The 20,011-nt window shown below is 34.4% G+C and overlaps 1 protein-coding gene across 1 annotated transcript; it reads left to right on the top strand.

The window, feature by feature from the left end:
* The first annotated feature begins 18,212 nt into the window (after positions 1–18,212).
* On the top strand, positions 18,213–19,415 carry LOC138332748 (sperm-specific protein PHI-2B-like). Its single transcript, XM_069280720.1, has one exon. It carries the CDS (start codon positions 18,225–18,227, stop codon positions 18,882–18,884), a length of 660 nt encoding a protein of 219 aa, XP_069136821.1. The 5' UTR covers positions 18,213–18,224; the 3' UTR covers positions 18,885–19,415.
* Positions 19,416–20,011: the final 596 nt, after the last annotated feature.

Raw genomic sequence — 20,011 nt, forward strand, 5'->3', positions numbered from 1 at the left:
TATATTAATTGTCTTGAATATTTTTGCTGACTTTGGATGACAAATGAAATAACATAGCTACTCCTAGTGGAATTCTCACAGGATACGGCGCCGAATCTTTATTTAACAATGATGTTTTCCTAACTCCCTCATAAAACAGTATCCTTGGTTGTGTTAGTAAATGCTCCGTTCGTGTAAACCGGTCAAACTGGTCTCATAACCACTTGAACTTGTTCTGCTATGTTAAAACACCAGAATAAACCTATCAATCTGTGTGTTTTGGTTTGCCGCCTTCCGTAAATATGGTGTAAGCAACATTTGTGTAACCAATGTGCGGTATATATCGTCAACCAGTAATATAAGTAAACTTATTTCGATTTAATAGTTTGGACCCAGAAATACACTTCAATGTCCACTACGTTTCTGAATCAAAGTTTAAAGTTTGATTTATAACAATTATAACGTCGGGACAACTATATCGATGGCATAATATAAAATAACAACAATAAACAAATGCAAACTTTCCTATGAAAATTACATTGAAAATGACGTTTTGACGCAGCAACGTGATGCCGTAAACATACTTATTTAGCGCAGTTTTTTTATCGTGAATGCGAAAAAACTAAATAATAAAGTAATACCGTGGATATAAATTATCGCAATTCGGTGGTTCAATACCGGATATCCCCTTTTACAAAATATCCTATAGACAGTGTGAAAAGCGCTAAAATAAAGCTGCCGCTTACAAAAGTAGATTTAAGCATGCTTCACATAAAACTCAACACAAATTAATGAATTGAAAATGGCCATTTTATAAAGATGATAACATTTTATATAAAATAACGGTTTATTAAAATTAAACCATGTTAAATATAAAAAATAATAACATACAATGATGACGTACAAAATAATAGAATGGTCACATGACAATTATGACTCACTACTCAATTAACACGCAACTGTATACTATAAAATATCCATTCCAATAAAGTATATGGAGAACAATAAAGTTTATATAGACTTCCCAATCGGATTACTTCCAACCTGTGAGTCAAGTTAACTGCACTTCTGTTATGGGAACTTTTGATTGTGTAATTGTATCTTAAAACCGCCGTTTAGATTGCGAACATTGAACAAGAATTCCACTTGTTACACTCATCTACATTAGTTAGAAGTTCGGGGTTATTTTCACATAAACTGCAATAATTTAACGTCGAGTACAAAGATGACATCATACCCGTTGTGGTTGAAAATTTTAAAAGCAGTACATTGTCATACACAGTCATTGACCAAAGTAAACTAAGATATCAATGCGCCACAACTGAATTTGACTTATTCTGAAAATATGTAAAAACACTAAGATTGGTGCCTAATTAGTAACTCTCTGAGCTATATCAATCAAATTATGGTTGTTGTTTTTATGTATATTTTCTGGATTTATGAACTCATAGGCAAAAACAGAAAGGGCATTCTTTTTCATGTACACTTTCCCTCGTGATAGACTTCCTGTAAGTACAGCACCATCCTTGGTGAAAGGAATCTTTCTAGTGGATGTTTGGTGGTGGTGGTACTAACACAAAACAAAACAGAGAAGCAAAGTTATCCTGTCCTCTTTCCATACATGCTATTTTATGCTAATTGTCAAGAAACGTTTTACTGGCTTTGGATGACAAATGGAATAACATAGCAACTCCAAGTGGAAATCTCACAAGATACGGCGCCGAATCTTTATTTAACAATGATGTTTTCCTAACTCCCTCATAAAACAGTATCCTTGGTTGTGTTAGTAAATGCTCCGTCCGTGTAAACCGGTCAAACTGGTCTCATAACCACTTGAACTTGTTCTACTATGTTAAAACGCCAGAATAAACATATCAATCTTAGTATCTTTTGGTTGAATTTAATGTCGCCAATAAATACAGTGTATGCAACAATTTGTGTAGAGAAAAAAGTGGTATATTTTACTTACCAAACTATATGAACGTACATGCAATTATGTTTATAATGTTTACTGAACTAAACTGATATATTTTTTTCATAAGCAAATAACTTAAGATTTTATTTGTATCCATCTCTCTTTCGATAAGATTCTCTTACATAGAATGGTAAAATAATAACATCAAATGCTAACCCAAAATTTATAATAAAAACTTAATACATTGTATTATTCAATTTTGCTTGTTACGGGCAATTTCATTGGCTTAAAAATTTACTTTATCAGCCCATAAAGGAAAAAATGGCGTCGCCGTTTAAGACGTTGCTTCTGATTGGCTGAGACGACGGCGTAATGATTTCATAGACAATAGAGTCCCAAAATGAATTTTGAGTATTGAAGAGATTATCTTTAGTAAATTGAATTATAAGGATTAATTTGAATAAATATTTTATGTTATGGAGATATAACACAAACATCTGAGTGTACTCTCATCATAACGCGGTTTATTTAGAGTACACTCAGATTTTTGTGTTATATCTCCATAACATAAAAAATCTATTCAGGTTAATCCTTAATAAACATATAGATAGGTATCAGCTTGATATGTCCATCCCTCATCAGCCGCAATGTAGAACAAGGTACCCAGATCGCCCTGTGTGTACACGATAATGTTGTTTGTTTGTCTGTTTCGTCTAGGAATGTGTAAACACATTTGGACGTGAATATGACCAGAATTACTAAATGGACAAACAAAACGTATACCTCTTCAGGTCAATGCATAACGCATTTTATTGAACTAAAATAGATCTGACCTAAAGAATATTCCTGATACCTATATATATTCATTTTAAAATCTCATTTCCTAAATTCCAAACATTTCAATATCACCTTTCATTGTAACGCCTACAGCTTTTAAGTCTTAGTCTAGAAATTCGAATTTCAAACGATAATGTTATATTCATATTATCCGTTTCCTGAATAAACCCAGTCTTGCTGGGAATACAAAGAGAATAGTATTTTATAAATGTAACAAATTACCTTGATAAAATACGTCGTAATAAGGATAGATTTCAGCTCAGATTATCATGAACTGTATACATCCAGACTTTCGGTCACTTACATAGACAGTGTTACAATGTACTCAAGTGATCTTATATCCTTTTGCGTCGCAACCTAAATCTTAATAATAAAGGAAATAGCAAAATAAGTCAATTTTATAAAATGTTAAAATTGATCTATCAATGAATAATTCCATAATAAACTGATATAAGCATTCTTTGGTTTTTACAGGGCAGACAAAGTATCATCATGTCAACAAAATCCACATTAAAGGGTTGATGAATAAAATGGTCTTTATAGCCAAGCGGTCGAATTGTGTTAAAATTTTCCATTTGTGAATTCATCAAGGTGGCCTTATATAGCAGAAGTTTTATAGCAATGTTAGCGAATACAAAAAATCAGTTATCGATCATGTTGAAAGTAAAATGTATCATAGGAGTTTAAAAGTCGTTTAGGTTAACACTATGTTCCCGGCGGCCACGACAGCCCCGTTTCAGGCCACCGTGGGCAAAACGTGGTGACCGCGAGACAACGTGAGACAACGCAGAAGGACGTGATAGACAAACGTGAGCGGTCGTGATTACCGTGGATGCCGTGCCAGATTTTTTTGTCAAAAAAAACTGTCAAAAAATTTGCCACGGCAGTCACGGTACAGATGGTGAACGCCACAGGACGTAATAAAACAACATTGACGTAACAAAACGTAACAGCGCGTGCGAGACTTTAACAAAACTTCCAGACGGTCCGTGGTGGAACGGGCAGCAAGCACGTTCCCGGGAATCTCACGGTGATTTCAAGTTTTGTGACGTTCTGTCCACGTTTTGCCAAGGTTGATGAAGATTGCCTGCACGTTTTGTGGCGGTTTGTCAAGGTTTAGACGGCTAGCCAAGGTGGGTGATAGCCGTTTTGATGCGTTCTGTTAAGGCACATCACGGCTTGTAGTGGTTCAAAGCCCGACGTAATACGGCGTGTTACGTCCTATTACGGTCTAACGTTGCAAGCAATATATGATAGAGTATCATTGCCTTGCCTGGTGCATTTTGCTACTTTTTGGAATTATTTGTTTTAATAGATAGAAATAGTCATTATCAAACACATTTACACCATCAAATTATACGAAACCTATTATTGTAAAAGGCAGATTAAGTGAGTAGAAGCACTTGGCTATAATAATTATATGTTTATACCAAATATGGTTAAGATTTCCTTTTCTTTTAACACATTTTGTAATTAAAACGTGTTTGAAATGACATTTCTGCAATAAATATTGTTTCATTTGCTCCAAAAAAGCCCGGAATCAGACTTTCATCCTTAGTAAGCCTTGGCGGACCGTGAAAAACGTATCGGAGCTTGATCAAAACGTGTAAAACGTATCAGACCTCATCAGATCGTAACAGGACTAGAGAGAACGTAGTGGTATCCTTGATAGACCGTGCTAAAGCCGTAGTGTACCTTTAACCTCCGGGAACAGCACTTTCCCCTGCATCCACGGTCCACCACGTGGTCTGTAAAAGACCGTGCCAAAACTTCACAAGACCTAGGTCAACTTGAATACAGAGACAAAAATAGCCAAAATTCCACGGTGCACCACGTTTCGGGTAAACGGGGCTACCGTGGTCGCCGGGAACATAGTGTAAACCAAGTAATAAATTACAAAAAATGCAATTCAAATTTTAAAAGAATATCATTTGTTTTGTCATGGGATCTTTGAACACATGAAGACAATATTTAACTATTTCAATTTAATGTTATATCGATGTAGGATTTGTATAAATTCATTTATTAACCTATGCATTAGCTGTTTCATTGACAGGCAGCTAAAGAAAGACAAGAAAGAAATCTCATTGGGTCTTTCTTTTAGTAAAATACTAGTATACCATTTTAACGAAAAGTATTCTTTGGGCATAAATACAGAATTGCGTTTGCTCGTTATGCTTGTTAATTTGATAGGAAATTAAGCCAATCAGAAGGGATGGTAAAATATCGTTGTTTATCCTTGTAGATATGTATAAACATTATGTTCGAATCTTAAATTCCGGTTTCTGTTACCTCACAATAATGCATTGGGTTCTTTTTCTTTATTGTTCCTTTGGTAAATGAACAAGATAATAACGTACCAAACAATGTACATTTTTTATATCAAAAGGTCACAGTAGGGAAAATACAAATCAAAAGGTCACGGTCGGGAAAATACAAAAATATTGTCTTTAGTAAGGACACTTGGTCTAAACATCGGAAAGGATATAAAGTCTTTAATACCTTAGTTGACATATATCTGTGGTTGGGTCACAAATGTATGTCAACTAGATTCTTAACTAGTATATATGTTTATTCGGGCAATCTGACGATGACCTATAGAATTGAGTTGTCTGTTCTGGTCAATACCAATAGGCTGGATACTGCTACAGGATTTGACACCATTCGCTTAAATTATCCTTAATGGAACCCAAATCTAAGGAGCCGACAATATTTTAAATCTTATCGTGTCGTTTCCCAGTCGTCATATGACATATGACTTAAACTGTATGCTGTTTTGATTCATAAAGTAGTCTGTGTGATATATGACCATGACTTTATTGCACTCAGTTCTGAACTTCAATGGTTTAAATGGTACGTCGGAAGATAACCGTAATTTACAAATACACGTGATATGTGGTTAGATATAAGGTTCTTCGTGATTATGATTATATTCATCATCATCATCATCATCATCATTATCATCATCATCATCATCATCATTATCGACGTCACCATCATCATCATCATCATCCATCATCATCATCATCATAATCTTCACCATCATCATCATCAACAATATCATCATCATCATCATCATCATCGTCGTCGTCGTCGTCGTCATTATCATCATAATCATCATCATCATCATCATCATCACCATCACCATCATCATCATCATTATCATCATCGTGGCCATCCTCAACTCATTTGGAACTCATTAACCTGTCTTGTGTTTCCATTAGTCTTCTGATTCTTCTGGTCTTGACTGGTCCAATGTTAATACTGCCGATTGCATTTGAATCTGCGTTCTCCTCTTGAGGATCTTGTACTTCATTAAATACTGATAGTCCTTTATGTTTCAACGTAATTTATTGCTTTTTTGATACGTTCGCATTTGAAACAACATTAAAATTCTGAACACTATTACTTTTTTAGCTAAGAATTCTTTAAAGATGAGTTATTTTGCAAAATAATCGATTCATATCGATTTCCCTTCTAAAACAGTTTGACAATTTCCTTTTTACCTATGACTTGGTCGATCTTTAGAGTCTGAACATCCTGCATCACTGTTCCATTATTTTCACGACTTTGTGAATTTTTTACCTTATATTAATCATTTTATTCAAAGAGACTTTAATAGTATGTTTCTAGATTATAGAATAATAGTGCATTGAATGTTTTGTTTTATCTCCACATGCGTGAGTTTAATCTAATTATTAAAAGTTTAATGCAGCATGTCCCCTTCATGATTTTTATCTTTGATATTACTGCTTAATCGATTTCGATTCTGACCAAGTACTATTAAAATAATTAAAACCTCGTTCTTGCCGATTATGAAAAAATCTCGTTGTTTTGAAAATGACATCCTTGAAATATAATCAAATTCGCACAGTTTCTGTTTTGAAGCATAATTCTTTAAGGAATACCCCAGTCCAAACTGAAACGAAACTAATCACTTTAAAATGTTCTGAGAACATTGCATATTTCTGGTGTTTTGTAGAATTAACCATAACAAATTATGTTTTAGTTAAGTGGTTTTGTGTGAGGACGGAAATATGTATTAAAATAATCAAGAGGGTGAAATACTGGAAAGGTGTGTGTCTAAAAATGAAATAGCTGATGCCGAATCAGTTACCTGGTATCTGATTACAGGTAGATAAACAGGTAAACAAAGACAATAGCTCTCTACATGTCTTATAATCCCAGAATTTATCTTGATAATCCCATCAACATTTCTATCACACTATATAAATATTTGTCCATGTACAAGGTTACCCCTCAGCATATTGTAATTCAAACGATCCGGTTCTCACGACTGTGACTAAGATTTGTCATTTACCTGAAACTATCGGTTTTTCCCATATAAAGCTTTTTTTTCCAAAATGCATCCTGGAAACATCTTTGAAATGAAAACACGCCAGATAGGATAAAACATTCATAAACTACGTAAGATCCTCTTCCTCTTTGTTTTATCATAACACAAACATTTCGCATTCTTATGTTAAAATAAGAAGCATATTCATTCCATAATGACATTATCCTTTTTTGCTATGGAATCTGACAAAAGTTGAATATAAAACCTTGATGTGTTGGATACATTGATTTCGTATAGGTTTCCCAGCAATTATTTTCTATTTGATCAAGATATTCGTGTCAAATTTATCACAATAATGTGTTCTGATAACCAGTCATATAGTATAACCTGTTTTGTATTCGAACAAGATAGAACCGAGAATTCTATTTTGTTCATCAACAACGCACATAATATCTAAATAAAGAAATTAAATGCTGCTGAATATAAAGTATATTGATTCCTTTACGAATCAGATAGAGTATGCATTTTTATCTTTTTGCGTTTTCTATTACCATGACATATTAAAACAAAGAAAACATAATGATATATTGAAATTTAAGTGGAAAAAGTACGTGAACATGACTTAAACTTTTTCAATAAAAGGTTCTGCGAAAATTCCACTAGCAAAAAGACGAAACGCACATGTGCGTCATACTTCGGAGTTCTCATATCACATTGGATCCGATTTCTGCTAGTATTGAAGTGATTTTTGTGACGTACAGTTAGCCATCTAAAATATGACGTGATAAAAAAGATGTTTTGCGATCAATTCTCGCTCTCCAAAAAAATTTTTCAACAGTTTTAAGCTTTATGTTCTGCTATTAGACATGTGTTCAAACTGAAATTGTATGTACTGTAAAAGATTTAGTTATTTTGTGTTGATTACAAGTTTCAAATAATTCTGACAAAGATGTATATATATTGATAACTTCGTGTTAATTGATAATTTGTATTAACGCAACCCTCATCATTTATATGACCCAGGAAAATTTAAAAAATATTAATTAACCTTCGCTTTATTGTTTGTAACTCGCAGACTCAATATACCAGTGATTAAAAATAAGTCCAACGAAAAATCTTAAAGTAAATGCATGTCAAATCAGGTATTTGCCATGATAATGGGTAAATAATTATTTTCTTGAAAGTGATGTGATGTACAAAAAGGAGTAGTAGCATGATAATCACAGTTCTATCACTGTGAAATTGTCCAATTTAGTTATGAATTAAATTGTCTTTTTATAGAGCATATTCGAGAAAAAAAATCATATAATATAAGAGCGTCTAGTATTAAAGGGACAATTCACTCAGGCTAATTCTTTTACATAACCAAGAAGCAAAATATGACATAAAAGTATTGTTCTACATTTCTTATGAAACATATGACATAAAATATTGACAAATTCCACGTCATTATTTGGTATTTTAATTGATACAGTTGTAATTACAAATCGTTGATCAATACGATTAAGCAGGTACAATATGTACACTGTACCCATATCCGAGCCAAAGTCACGCACGTTAAACAAATGAACTACATAACCACTGTGGATGTGTTAAAATGATTTTTTAGGCAAGACAATTCACCTAATAAGGTAACTGTCAGAGCGATTGGAGCAGTTCTAGACAAAAGTAGCATTACTCTACGAGCAAGGGACAGGGTTCGGCATACAAGATGTTCGACCACAACGTGTAATGGCGGACAGCGAGCGAGTTTGAACATTACACACGCATTTCACCACCATGGGCTTTTCTGGCATATCACAGAAAAAGATACTGGTCTAATTTCCATTAGAACTGGGTTTTATCCGATATATGTATAAATTTTAATTTTTCTCTTAGACTGAATTGTCCCTTTAAGATGAAAAAAATATCTTTGTTTTAAAAAATATGACAAAATATTTTATCATAACTATAAGATATGTTTGCCTTTTTCCTGTTTCCGTCGTTTTATTGCGAGAAGAAATCTGATATCTGAATCTGATCATAAAAATATTTACCAACTATACCAAGGATTGTCGTTTTCAGTGAAATGTGTAATGAAGTCAACAAAGTGTTTGTTTGATATTGAAATGTTTGTTTGTAGTGTGCCGTGTCTGTATGACTACCAATTATACATCCTTCTTTACCACCATCAATTACACATGCCGTACCCCACTACCGCGTTCCTCTGTCAGAGATGACATGTCCGATGATTGTTCAACATACTCTCCAAATTACATCATCAAGCAAATCATATGCATAATATCAGCACTAGAAATATACTTATTAGGAATTGATATCAAACTTTGTCATTGAAGTGATATTGGAGAATTTGTTTTACAAAAATGATATAACCTGAAAAGTATAGCCTAAATTATATTTTTATCTATATAATTACATTATATGTATGAGTTTCTGAATCTTTTGTTTGGTGTCGCCATTTTTTGTAAAGTCATTATTCTTAGGAATGTACTCCAATAGGATATTGTAATCCAACCTGTTTTCGGATATTTCGTAGGCGATATGAATTCGCGAAAAAAAAAGCAGCGAAAATGATTCAACTTCAAGAACATTAAATCGCGATATTACATCGCTGTGCAAATGTTGTTGGGCATGAAAACTCAAAACCAAGTCGCCACGGTAATAAGAGGGTTTATAGTATGTATTAGTGTCAAGGCATTTATCTGCTTCGTGTAACAGTCAATAGTCTTTTTCATGTTGTCCCTATTTAATAAATATTGATTTTGAATTATACTTTAGTATAACTTTATTCATTCTGACCACCTTTATGTAATTGATTTCATTATTTTTTCCCATGATTTGTTCCATTATTACGAAAGTGAATATTTTGTTCCCATTAATTTTACTAAAAGTCGTGAAATTGTTGAAAGGTTATTAAGTACATATTATTATAATATCATAACCACAAGTAAGTGTTGCCGCATGAATAAAATATGATGTAACCATCGGTGTTAACATGACCCAGTGGATCAAGGCACTGGTAATCCAAAGGGCCAGTTCTACAAGAGATAGCATATTTTATGATATTGTGATATATTATATTTTTCAAAATATATAAAAAGATATAGTAAGAGTTATTCACTGTAATGAAAGTGTGATTTCTATCGTGTTTTAGAATAGAGATTAGGCCTACAATTGTACAGTTATGTTATTTTGCTGATCTTAAAGTATTATGTGCCGTCATTTTTATTCTTACGAATAAGAAGATCTTTCAAAATTTTATTCACCAATAAAATTATATAAGAATTATATTACTTGCAATGAATCGGTGTTCATTTTAGTACAAATAGAAGCTGAAACTGCCAAAAGTATTTACATATTCGGTGCGGTGAAATGAGTACCTACAGTCCTACCATGGAGCCAATGTGTGCATGGTCTTCTATTTCATTTCATATATTTACAGTTACGTATTAGTAATTGTGAAGTGATTTATGCAGGTATGTCTCCATCTAAACACACAAAATCATAAAAACAATATTTTTACAGTGCATAAACTCTTTTTGTTGTAACCAATGTCTATGATGCATCATACATGTTTGTCTGCCCATTTAAATGATTTCCGAAGCTTAATGCATCAAACTTAATGATTTTCATTAGATTAATATGTCAAAATGGTTCGTCCAGTTTTGCCACATATAACTTGAAAAAACACACTTTTTAAAGGAATTTTTTCCGAACTATGATATTCAAAAGTTGTAAAGACAATGGGTAGTTGTCCTTTTTATTTTTATTTTTTTTCCTTTTTAACCTTTGAAATATAATTTTCAAATTCTCATTTTATCATTTTATTATGAGAATACCATATAAAAAACAACCATACAATTATTTTTTAAAAGGGGTGTTTTATCATTTAACAAAGGTGATTAATTGTTTGTTATGTGGGAATATTCTAAAATGCTTTAGTATTGTCTATCATGTGTCTATCTGATAGACTTAGCCAGACTGCCCATCCTACATCCGTCACGTTTAGCCATCAATCACATCCCGCCACCCACTACCGCGTTCTTCTGGCCAAGAGTCGCCACTGTCTAAACACTATACCAATCCGACAAAGCAACGTAAATACAACGAAAAAGATACATAGCAGCAGAGTTCAAAGGCATCAAATAGAGGGTAACATTTTACCACGGGCCACCTCGGATACATTAACAAAAACCAACAACCTTTTGATCAACCACGTAACCAAGATAACAGAGCAGGACAACATCCGTATAGAGGTTTCACTGAGTGGGGGTTTTAGAGTAACCACTTAGGCCACTAGCGAACATTTCCTCGTATCTTCTAAACATTATTATACAGCGATTAGATTGGCATGAAGGGTACCCTGAGGGACCATGCTGGACGAAACGCCCCGCGGTAGGGAACAGACTGCTATATAATGTTTGTTGTGTGGACTCCCCTGATCAATCGAGTGACAACCCCGCCAGATAAGGTCCACAGTATCACAAACAAGACTGGTTACACGTGATACGGCCGGAGTCGTAAGGTGTCGAAACAGTTCCTTACTAACATTCCATATCTAGCCTCTGTTTACAGCCAGGCGGATTATACCCCACTTCAGATTTACAACCATTGACAATTACCTTGTAAAAAAACAAAATGGCTGGGCTGAAAATAGTTTTTGCTGTTATACTTATGGTGCCATGGATTTCTGCGAGCAACATGTGCAGTTTTCACTACAATGTGCCAAAAACTGGAGGTTCCTGTCAGGCCTTAGGAGGGGTCGACCAGGATTTAGAGGACAAGGTTAATGGACTGACCGGAAGTTTCGAAGGACTTAAAGCTATCAGAGAAGCAAACACAGCATTGACCAAAGAGTTGCAGACATCTGTCGGCTACGCCAGGCAGACACAGCATACAGCCTCTCAACAACTCGATTCTTTGGCGACAGATATTCAAAGTCTTAAATATCTTCTTAACGTTTTACACGATGAACCTGATACCAGTGGTGATGTTGACATGCGTTCTAACAGAGCTGTTCCAGCCGATCCTAACAGGCTACTACGACTGGCCTTACAAGACGCGGAAATGAAAATCAGAAACATGACCAGCTTCATGGTAGAAAGTGCCAGGCGTCAGTCCATCACGCGGACCTCTATGGAGATGAGGATCCAGCAACAAAAACAGCGTTTACAACGCGCCATGACAAAGCTTCATTCGCTAGAGCAGGAAGTAGTTGTACTGGGTGGCCATCCAAGGGTCGCAAGTCCTTACTTCAATACCGTTGAACAGGACTTCGTGGACTTAGTTAATGCGTCTATCACAACGTCCGCCGCTGTGGCTGCTAGGGCCTTGGTTTCCACCGCCAGGAATGATGACATTACCGTCAAGATAGCCAACGTTCTACTGCCATTGACAGCTGCCGACCGTCAACTTAACCAAATCCACTCCGACACACTCACATTGACACTCCGTGTCGATGCCTACGAGAACGACACCGCGGATTTGGATTACGAGATCAAGTCACTGAACACCAAATGGAGCGCGAACCTCCTACAGATCCTAACAAAGATACCAATATATCAACAAAACCTGAAATCGTTTGAACAACAAGTGGCAAACTTCACCAGGAATGTCACCGGTGTGAGTAACACACTATCTCAGGAAGAGGCCGACATAAACAGCATCAAGAACCAACTTGATACACTCGCTCAAAGTGTCCAGGCGTCTCTTCTTAGTATCAACCAAACTCATGCTAAGGTGGAAAACTTTGAAAAAAATCCTTTCGTCACTTTGGCAGAAGTAGAGAACAACGCAATAGCTGAAATTCAAAGGGAGACAAATGTTATTAAGCAGCTTCAACAGGCCATTAAAGGTCTTAAGACCATTGTCGCAACCCTGCCGACGCCGACGCCAGCCACTGGAAATCATCCTCGAAGACGCAGTATGACGCCGTGGCAAAGATCCGTTCTCTGTGATGCTTAAACTGTGGTGTAAATTCCATCTCACGTTCATGGATTGTAAGTAGAAAAACAAATTTCATCTAATTGTTTACTAATACACTATTGACAATCATATATATATATATATGTGAAGGACAGTGAAATCATAGTCGGATGTTGATTTGAAATACGTGGGCACCCAAACTGTGTAAAATAACTGGATTTAAGCAGTAATTAACATTGGACAAACTCTGACACTCTTACCATTTGATTTTGTTGATTAACTCTGTGATCCGGTGGATTGTGGCGGATTAAAGTAGCATGCATCAAATATTCAAAGCTTATTTTCTTTTGAGTAGAAAAATGCTCAGAGAGTATTTGATCAAAGTTACACGTTTATGAAATAATTTAACGTATTTGGTGTCTATCATTTTGAGATTTTTTCATTTGTGCATCTAGGTGTAGAATTCTGGAAATTCATGTTTCAAAATCATTTACATTGTTTAAAAAACAGGACTCCGTGAATTATTGATGTAATGCTTAATATATTAAATTTAAGTGGTCAATTAAATTGAGTTTTGTGAAATTAATATTGGTCAATTTCAAATCAAGACTTTTAATTTCAATTGTAACTAATTTAAAAGAGACATTCTTTCGTGTTAGGATGCCCTTGAAATTCTTAACATAGGGTGATTACTAGGTAACTATTGATATTTCTTATCAAAATCGTGAATTTTAATAACTTTTAAAATAATCATAAAATGTTTTAATTTATCTCAGTGAATTTTTTTGGTAATATTTATGTAAATGAAAGGCATAGTAATCAATGTTTAGGAGAAATACATACCTAGTTTATTTCCAATTTCGTTATGTCACCATAAACCCGTTTAAATCGAAGGAATGTCGATTTTGATTCGTTACAGATCCAATACACAGCGATTTTGATTGACGAAATCAGAATTCGATGTCACAATATTTATAGAAAGATTACCGATAAGAGGTCTCCGTAGGGTTTACTCTCAAATTGTTATTTTAGAACGATTTGTTTTATTTAGATTATCTATTTATTGGCTATCATATAATAAAAAGTATTTCTGAAAATAACGAGCGTTTTTTATAAACCTTCAAAGCGCGTACATATACTTTAAATTACTGTCCTTATTTGGGGGGAAATTTGTGGAAGTTAAAAATCATGATTTAGAATAAACAGGAAATGAAAAATCAAAAAATTCAGTTATGACGATATCTTACGAAACGAAAAGAAGAACCGATTCTCTTAGTATAGAGTTGTACAGGGCATCCGTAAACCCATGAGAGTGTTTTTGACTCCACAAAAATCAGATTTGACTCTTGAGCTTGCAGTACATCTCTATATGCTTTTTGTTTCGACTCCTCAGTAGTTTCTTAGAAATGGCTACTTGACTTCTAGATCTGCTAAAAGTCAGGGGTAAATATTGATTGTGACGTCATGTGTTTGCGAATGTAACGTCATACTTTTCAGAGAAAACGACGTCACAATCAATACCTACCCGCAAGGGGAGACAACTCTCACGATGCATTATAATTCATATTTGTTAAATTGTATTGAAATTGTCTTAATCTTAATCCGACTCTTATCCATTGTCCGTTATTGATTTTGGTGAACCAAGGATCGAACCCAGGTTTTCGGCGTGTAGATAATTATCCAATGACACAAATTGTTTCTATATATATACACTCTATACATACATACATTTAGTATCATAAAAGTTGACCTATATTCCAAGTCATTCAGTATAGGTATGCTTTTGAATATCCACTGCAGTAGATGTGCATCAAAACGAAACAAAGAAATGTGGTCAAAACACGAAAGTTAGTAAATATTGAGTACAATCAGCACTAGACCATTCCAAGAGTCAGGGAAAGGAGGTCGCTATAAGGAAGTTTGTTCGGAAATCTACTTCTTTTTTTTTTTTTTTTTTTTGAAGATCTAAGCGAGTGAAGAAGAAAAAAAATCATAACGTGACTTTATGGTTAAATGATGATTTACGGCATTTTTTTTTAGAAGAAAGTTAAAGGAACCATTCAATGAGGCTAATTCTGTTACATAGCCATGAAACAAAATATTACATTAATGTATTGTTCTATATTCCTTATAAAACATATAACAAGAAATATTGACATATTTCACGACATTGTTATGTAATTTGATTGATACCGTTGAAATTCCAAATCGTTGATCAATACGATTAAGCAGGTATAACATGTATGCTGTACCCATACCCGAACCAAAGTCACGTTCGTGAATTAAATGCAATACATAACCACTAAAAAGTTGGTGAAATTATTTTTAGACAATATTTTTTTATTCACTCAGACACAGTAACTGTGTGACAAGATTTGTTTGTTTGTTTGTTTGATTAATTAACGTTCCATTAACAGCTATGGCCATGTGAGGACGGTCTCCCATGTATGCGGTGTGCTGCGTGTATGTTGTGCGAGGTGAGTGTTTTGGGAGACTGTGGTATATTCCTGTTGTGTCTTCTTGTATAAAGTGGAACTGATGCCCTTTTTATAGTGCTACATCACTGAAGCATGCTGCCGCTGACAACGGGCGAACCAGTCGTCCCACTCCCTGTATGCTGAGCGCTGAGCAGGAGCAGAAACTACCACTTTTATAGACTTTAGTGTGTCTCGGCCAGAGGACAGAACCCAAAGCCTTCCTAACAGGGGCGAACACTCAACTCAAGGCCAAAAGTGAGGCGGTGCCAAGGGAGGCATTAGGAAAGATAAAGTCAGTTAGGAAGAAGAGAATAGATAAGATCCTAAATTTAGTCGCCTGTTAAGATCATGCAATAGGGGTAGCAGGTACAGTTCTAACGCCCTACCTGTAGGACAGGTATGGCAAGTGGTCCAATACATAATACAGTTTTAGTGCATGACAGGCACGTGCATATAGAGATATAAACATACAAAATGTATTACATGAGATACACACATATAGAGACAAGAACATGCATCTAATAAGGTTAACACACTAATTGTAAGAGCGATATGAGTAGTTCTATACAAAACTTTCTTTACTACAATAGCAAGGGCTAGACCTCGACATATAAGACATCTGACCACTACTGTATGTGTAATGGCGGACAGTAAGCAAGTTTGAACTTTCACATACATTTCATTACAGTGGCTTTTCTGACATATCAGGGTAAAACCAACTAGATCTAATCTAATTTTCATAAGAACCGGTTTGTTTCCTAATAAATGCATTTCCTAATAAATGCAAATTTTAATGTACTCTTAGACTGAATATTGTCCCTTTAAAGGCCAACTACCTTTCCGAAACAGAAAAAATCATATTTTTAATACCGTAGAATCATTTGAAAATGTATACCTAGTCAACCCTGTCTCTAAAGGACACCAAAGTGACAAAGCAAAAATGTCCTTTATATACATGTGCTCTTTAAAGCCGGTTTGACAGTTACTATTTTTAATTAACAATGGTGAAAGGAGCGAAATCAAGCCTACTGAACAAGCTTTTGCGTGATATTGACAAAGAAACAATGAAAATAAAAATAAATTAAATAAATAAATAAATTAAATAAGAAAATTTTAAAAGTAAATTTAATAAAACAATGTTGAAACTTGGTAACTTACATAGAAATCATATTATATTAATATACATTTTTTAATCTATAAATCACATCAGCTGAAATATCAATCCATTCATATCTTTTATGAAATTCAACAAGATTTTCTGTCTATTTTGATGATCATAGCTTAGCTATATCACTATCAATACTAATAGCAAAAAACTGAAACTTCATGAGAACTAAGATTTTTTTATAATCTAGATCTAACGTTAGGCTTAGTTTTTTTAACTATTTTTTTACTATTACTTTTTTTAAATATTTTTCAAAAATATTGTAGATCAAAATACAATTGCTCTAATTTTAAAATATCTAGTTAGTCCTAGATGTCATAAGATTCAAGCTTTACAATCTAAATGTATATATTTTCATCACTGAAGATTTTTTATTCTGCATAATAATTTTAGCAGGTTATAACGTTAACTTACAGGAAGATCTTATTTCTTGGATTAAGAAATGCTTTAGAATTGTTTATTTTTCATTGCTTTCTGTCTGCAGTAGGCCCTACTGAGTATGGGTCCCTCTCATGCCTACATGCCAGCTTCTCCTTTCCCTACAGTAAATAAAACAGAGAAAGCAGACATGTTTTAGTTAAAAGTCAGTTGTATGTAGGAAAATGCTAAAAAATATAAAAATCAGACAATATTTTAGATCAAAATACCATTTGTTGACCATGCAGCACTTTTTTCATCTTGACTTGCAAATCGAACAGATCGATCTTTCGCGAATGTTTTTGTTACACAGATATTGTTTCTATTTCATAAGAACGATTTTGTTTTTAAGGATATGTATCTAAATAAACACGCATAAGGACTAGAAGAATTGTCTGTTTTTACTGGAAATAATTCTAAATGTATGACAATCATTGTGTGTTTTTAGTTTGACACACTTGCGATTGTTTTTTCTCGTCGCCATTTTTGTTATGACGCATAACGTTAATTGTTAACTTTTATATTGTTACATCGATTTTATTTTTCGTTCAAAATGAGCGATAAGTTCCATTTATACACCTTTTGAGGTGCCAATAATAAACTTGGTTACTATGATATGGATATAATATTCATATACCCTTTTTATTATCAATTTGTTTTAATAATAGTGGAACATTTGTGTCTGTGTTGTCGTTATGCAGGAGCCCAACACAAAATGTCGGCGGCGTGTGTTTTTCATTATGAAATTCAAAATGATAAGGAATTTAAAATAATAAAGAGTGGCGTATGTTTTAGAGATAATTAGTACAGATTTATATCAGAATTTGTAAATATGTTCACAAATATTTGGAAGTAAGCAAGAAATCATGTTATTTTTCATAAATATCGACATGTAGGCCATGCACATGCTACTTCTGTCACAAATTGATCCTAAATAGCTATAGAAATAAATTATTTAAAAAAATGTAAAACCTAATTTTTGTTCTTCCTTAATACCCCAATCGGCATAGCTGTATACTTTATATTAAAGATAGCTAAAAAATTCTTTATTTTGAACAAAAAATGACTCTACAAACACATTCCCAAAATTGAATAGGCCGCCATTGAAAACTTTTCTTATATCATGGGGTGCTTTCGATGAGGTTCGAGTGAAATCTATATATGCCCGGGAGCTCGGTGATTTGTCACACTTGCATTTGACCGAGTATCAAAATGGCAGTAAGTCCAAGAAGACGTTCTAGATCGAGGAGTAGAAGCAGGAGCCGAAGTGCCTCCCCAGCTAAGGTGGCGATGAAGAAAAGTCCCAAGAAGAAGGCAGCGAAGAAACCAGCTTCAAGCCCCAAGAAGGCAGCAAAGAAGCCAGCGAAGGGAGGAGTTCAGAAACCAACAACCCTCGCCATGGTCGTTGCTGGTATCAAAGCCATGAAGGACAAGAAAGGGTCGTCTGTTCCAGCTATTAGAAAGTACATCATGGCTAACTTCAGCAAGTATGTAACTGCAAGCAGAGTGACTGTGAATGTGAGGATTGCTTTAGCACGTGGATTGAAGACTGGTGCCCTAGTGAGACCCAAGGGATCCACTGCAACTGGAGCTACCGGACGATTCAGGGTTGGAAAGCCAGCACCAAAGAAGAAGGCAAAGAAACCAAAGAAGACACCAAAAAAGAAGAAGGCCAAGAAGCCAAAGAAGGCTAAAAAGGTAACCAAAAAGACCAAGAAACCTAAAAAGGCAACAAAGAAGAAGGCAAAGTCTCCGAAGAAGGCCAAGAAACCAGCAGCCAAGAAAGCGAAGAAGCCAGTTAAAAAAGCAACAAAGGCGAAAAAATCTCCAAAGAAGGCTAAAAAGACTGTAAAGAAAGCAGCTAAGAAGTAGATTTCTTCTTTTTCTTTTAACACCCAAAGGCCCTTTTAAGGGCCACCCAACTTTCTCAAAAAGTTCCATAATGCTCGAAAAATACGCAACATTTGTGTTGATGAATAAAAAAAATATTTAATTCAATTTTATCAATGGGCAGAATAACTATGCTAGGATTTCATTCATAAAACATCGTGTAATCCTTTAAAAGGCTTGTTTACATCTGATGATCCTATGTTTTATTCTAAAACTAACTTTTGAAAACTTTGATACGACCAGTTTTATACACGAACACTGAAGATACAGAAGATGTATGCTACCGGTGTGTCGTAGTTTTCATTTGCAATTAAAAATATTTTTTCATCTTAAGCGTGCATTTAAATGTTTGGCCAAACTTTTAAATAATCGTATTTTCCAAACCCAAGCAAAGCAGTAGCTTTAAAAAATTGTACTTGCTTCAAAACTTTGATTGCCCTTTGAAGAGTAAATGATAAGAAGGAAGTTTAGATTTTCTGATGTTATTTGTTATGATGTATCCTTTCACCTGCACGGACGGGTTTTCTTGGGAGTTTTTGTTTTGTTTTGTTTTGCAATTTAAGTTGCAAAAACATGTATTTCAATCGCATCAGACAGGATACTTCCGGAATCACGTGAAATTTAAACTATTTTTCTTCCTCATTTAATCGTCTAGTATTAGTTATTTTTTTAAAAAGAAATTTTAAGCTATTTCACTAGAGTAACTTAGTATTTTACTAAACTGTTCACACATAATGCATCTGTTGACAGAGCCGCATCTACGAAGCCTACTACCATATAAACAATGTCGGACAACACCATGAACATCAACAGACAGAAGTGTGTTTAAGAATTTGATTAATTGTTAAAATAGCGACCGAATACTTCTTTATGCCTTCGCATATTACCATACAATGAATTTACACTGTAAACACACTCGCTGGTATTTGATCTATGTTTATAATAGAGAAAAATAAAAAAAAAAATCTTTCTTTCAATATTGCATAGCAGTCTTATTGTTTTAGAGTACTAGTTCTGTCCACTGCCGATAATATTTTTCCCGGTCAAGTTTGAATCTTAAGTATAATTGGCTAATTGAGTCTACCGGTCAATCAGTCATTTAACACATC

Source organism: Argopecten irradians, chromosome 10 (assembly GCF_041381155.1).
Source record: "Argopecten irradians isolate NY chromosome 10, Ai_NY, whole genome shotgun sequence".
Classification (NCBI taxonomy): Eukaryota; Metazoa; Mollusca; class Bivalvia; order Pectinida; family Pectinidae; genus Argopecten; species Argopecten irradians.